Source organism: Chlorella variabilis (genome assembly GCF_000147415.1).
Source record: "Chlorella variabilis unplaced genomic scaffold CHLNCscaffold_6, whole genome shotgun sequence".
In the NCBI taxonomy this organism is placed as follows: Eukaryota; Viridiplantae; Chlorophyta; class Trebouxiophyceae; order Chlorellales; family Chlorellaceae; genus Chlorella; species Chlorella variabilis.
Genome location: NW_005435082.1, coordinates 1,072,488 through 1,075,384, shown reverse-complemented (window position 1 = coordinate 1,075,384; position 2,897 = coordinate 1,072,488). Strand labels below are relative to the sequence as shown.

Here is a 2,897-nt window from a genome sequence, read left to right as displayed (position 1 = left end):
ACGACCCCTTTGAGCAGTTTGCCACCGCCATCGGCGACGGCTGCCTGGCAGAGGGCATGACCATCAGCAACCCGCTGGGCCCCGCCTTCAGTGCCGCCAGGTATGGGCCGCTCAACTGCAGCGACCCCAATGCCAACGGCCCGCTGGCCTACATCGGGCAGCCCGAGGTGTCCACAGACGAGTTTGGGGTGATCCTGGTGCCCAACGACATGTGTTCCATCGACTGGGAACAATCAGGGTAGGCCCGCCAGCACAGCGGGGGAAGGCCCCCCCAACTGGGGCGGCAAACACCCAGCCTCAACCTGTCGCTGCCATGTGGTGCAGTCGCACGCAGCCCCGGCCCCCGCGCAGGCCCCACGCCACGCGCCTGCACCCCGCCGCCCCTCCCTACCGCCTGCGCAGGTACAACAACCCTGCCACCAAGCTCACTCTCACTCCCGACGCGCTTGTCACCATCCGGTCGTTGTACGTGGACTGCGAGGGCGCCGAGGAGATTGGCACCCTGCTCAACGTCCCCTACGTGTATACATCATCCGCCTCAAACCCAGCTCTGGCGCCGCGGTGAACGTGACCATCGACGAGAGCTACGGCGCCTGGGACCTGCCCTCCCCGCTGGTCATCGACGGCACGCAAGGCGCCAGCGCCACCATCGAGGTGCTGGATGCGACGGCCGGCTTTGGCCAGCCCTGGAACATAAACAACTGGCCGTTCGTGTACGTGGTGCAGCTGTGCGAGACGTCGGCAGCCGTGTGCGCGCAGCTGCTGGGACGAGTAAAGCAGCGCGCGCTTACGTCCGCGCCAGCATCACTCTTCCGTCTTGCCGCTGCATGGTGTGACCCCCTTGTTGCCCGAGAAAATGAGGGTGACGCGGCCTCCTGTTTGTGATGCACCCATTTTGATGCGTGCCTTTTTTACCAATAAGGGAGACTGGACCGCACCAGGGGCAGCAAGGCCAGGCGGCGGGTGCAGGCAGCTGGCTTGCGGGTGCGGCGTTGCTGGGCTGAGCAGCCCCGGCTGCATTGAAGTGGGCTTGTCTCTGTGCTCTCAAAAGTTCCGTTGGGAGCATATTGAAGCTTTGATGCCCACCATCATGCGACGGTGCGCCAGCGCTGCGCGCGGGCCGCGCGGGCCGCCGCCATACAGGTTACAAGTCCCCACGACCTTTCTCCGCCACCGCCAAGCACCCACCTTCAGGATTACCCGACCAGCCTTTGATCAGTGGTTCTTACTGCATTTGTTTCCGTGATTCTGCATATTGGTTGGGCCAGACGTTGCATGAGTGACTGACCGAGCTGCCCAATGTGTGTGTGTGTGTGTGTGTGTGTTACAGGGATTGGGCACATTAATGTGCTGGGGCCGAACCCGCTAACCCTGCCGGCTGTCCAGAGCGAGGAAAATCTGGCCGCCGATGGCATCCCGGGGAGGCTCCGTCTTGCAAGCGCCATGCCGGTCTGCCGGGCAGCCGTCCGCCGCCCAGATGCCGCCACGAAGGTGCCGTGAGGCAAAGTCCCAGCTAGTGTCCCGGCTGGAGTTCGAACTGACTGACTGACTGACTGACTGACTGACTGACTGAGACTGACTGAGATTACAGAGAACCGGGCCCTTTAAAGGGCTGGGGACACACAAGCCGTGCCCACTAGCTCTGGACAATATAAGTATGAAACCAACCAACAGACCGGGCGGCGGAGCGCGGGGCTGCGAGGAGCCGATCGGGCACAGCGGGCGGCAGGGAAAACGGAGGGTGCCTGGGAGCCAGCCCAGTGACTGTCAGAGAGGTGTGAGGAGGGGAAACGGGGGGCAAAAGACAGGGGAAAGAGGGGGGTCAAGGGCCAGGACCGCCAGCAGGCGGCGCAAGCAACTCAGAGACGCCACCCACCCCGGCACAGAAGCTGGGGGAGCGGCCAGGCGGGCGGGCGGGGACCGCCTCAGAGGGCAGGCGACACAGGGGGTCAAGGCTCAGGTCAGATCACACGGGAGAAGGGGGCAGCCAGCTGCCAACGAGGAGAGGGGAGAAAGGGGGACGCCAGAGAAAGCACACCGAGCGGCGGCGCGGCAGGCACAGCAGCGCACGAGCAAGCACAGGCGCACAGGCACAGCAGCACACTGCCGGCGGGTCCCCGATGGCGTGACTGCGGAAAAGCGCAACCACCTCCACTGGTTCCAAGCACACCTCGCACGGCGCAATAGCCAGCCAAGGGGCACCACAGCCAGGCAGCAGCCGACAGCGCACGGGCAACCAGATGCAAGCCGGCACAGCAGGCGAGCAACGCGACAGCAAGGCGGCGGGCACAGGGCAGGCAGGCAGAAGATGGGCAAGAGGGAAGACGGTAAAGGTAAAGGTAAAGGTAAAGAGGGAAGACGGACACGAGAAAAGGGGTGAGGAGGGCACAGTCAGGAGAAAGGCGGGGAAGGGCCAGCGGAGCTGACTGACGATCAAGCAGGGGGAGGAACAGGAGGGGGGCGGAGCCGAACGCGGCCGCCGGTAGAGAAGAAAAAGGGGTGGGCAGGGCCAAGGCTGTCAACCCAAGAGGCGGGGGCACAGCCCAGGGCCTCAAAATCAGCGAGAAGGGACCAGAAGGACTGGAGAGCCGCGCGGCGGGCAGCCTCCAGCGGTGTGGCTGCGGGCTGCGGTGCTGCGGGGCCAGGCGCGGCCGGCTCCAGCGGCGGGGGCGGCGGGTCCTGAGTGCCGCCGCCGGAGGAGGCTGCGCCAGCAGCAGGCCGCGAGGCCGGCTGGTGCAGGAAGCCGTCGAGGGTGAGCTGGGTGAAGCGCGGTCCGGCGGGCTGCGCTGGCGGGGCGCCACGACGGCGCAGCACCTCGGCCGCCAGGCTGCGGCGGCCCCGGTCCATGGCCTCCACAGCGGCCAGGCACACCACACCCCAGGCGCCAGCGAGCACGC

General features: G+C 66.0%; 1 protein-coding gene across 1 annotated transcript in view; it reads left to right on the top strand.

Moving 5' to 3' along the window:
* Positions 1 to 56: 56 nt before the first annotated feature.
* CHLNCDRAFT_143724 (expressed protein) overlaps positions 57 to 2,897 on the top strand; it is a gene marked incomplete at both ends in the record, with an annotated part of 6,511 nt that continues 3,670 nt past the window's right edge. Inside the window, 3 exons of the mRNA XM_005849276.1 lie at positions 57 to 238; positions 403 to 522; positions 549 to 771. Of these exons, the coding sequence (XP_005849338.1) occupies positions 57 to 238; positions 403 to 522; positions 549 to 771 (525 nt within the window). The remainder of the gene's footprint in view (positions 239 to 402; positions 523 to 548; positions 772 to 2,897) is intronic.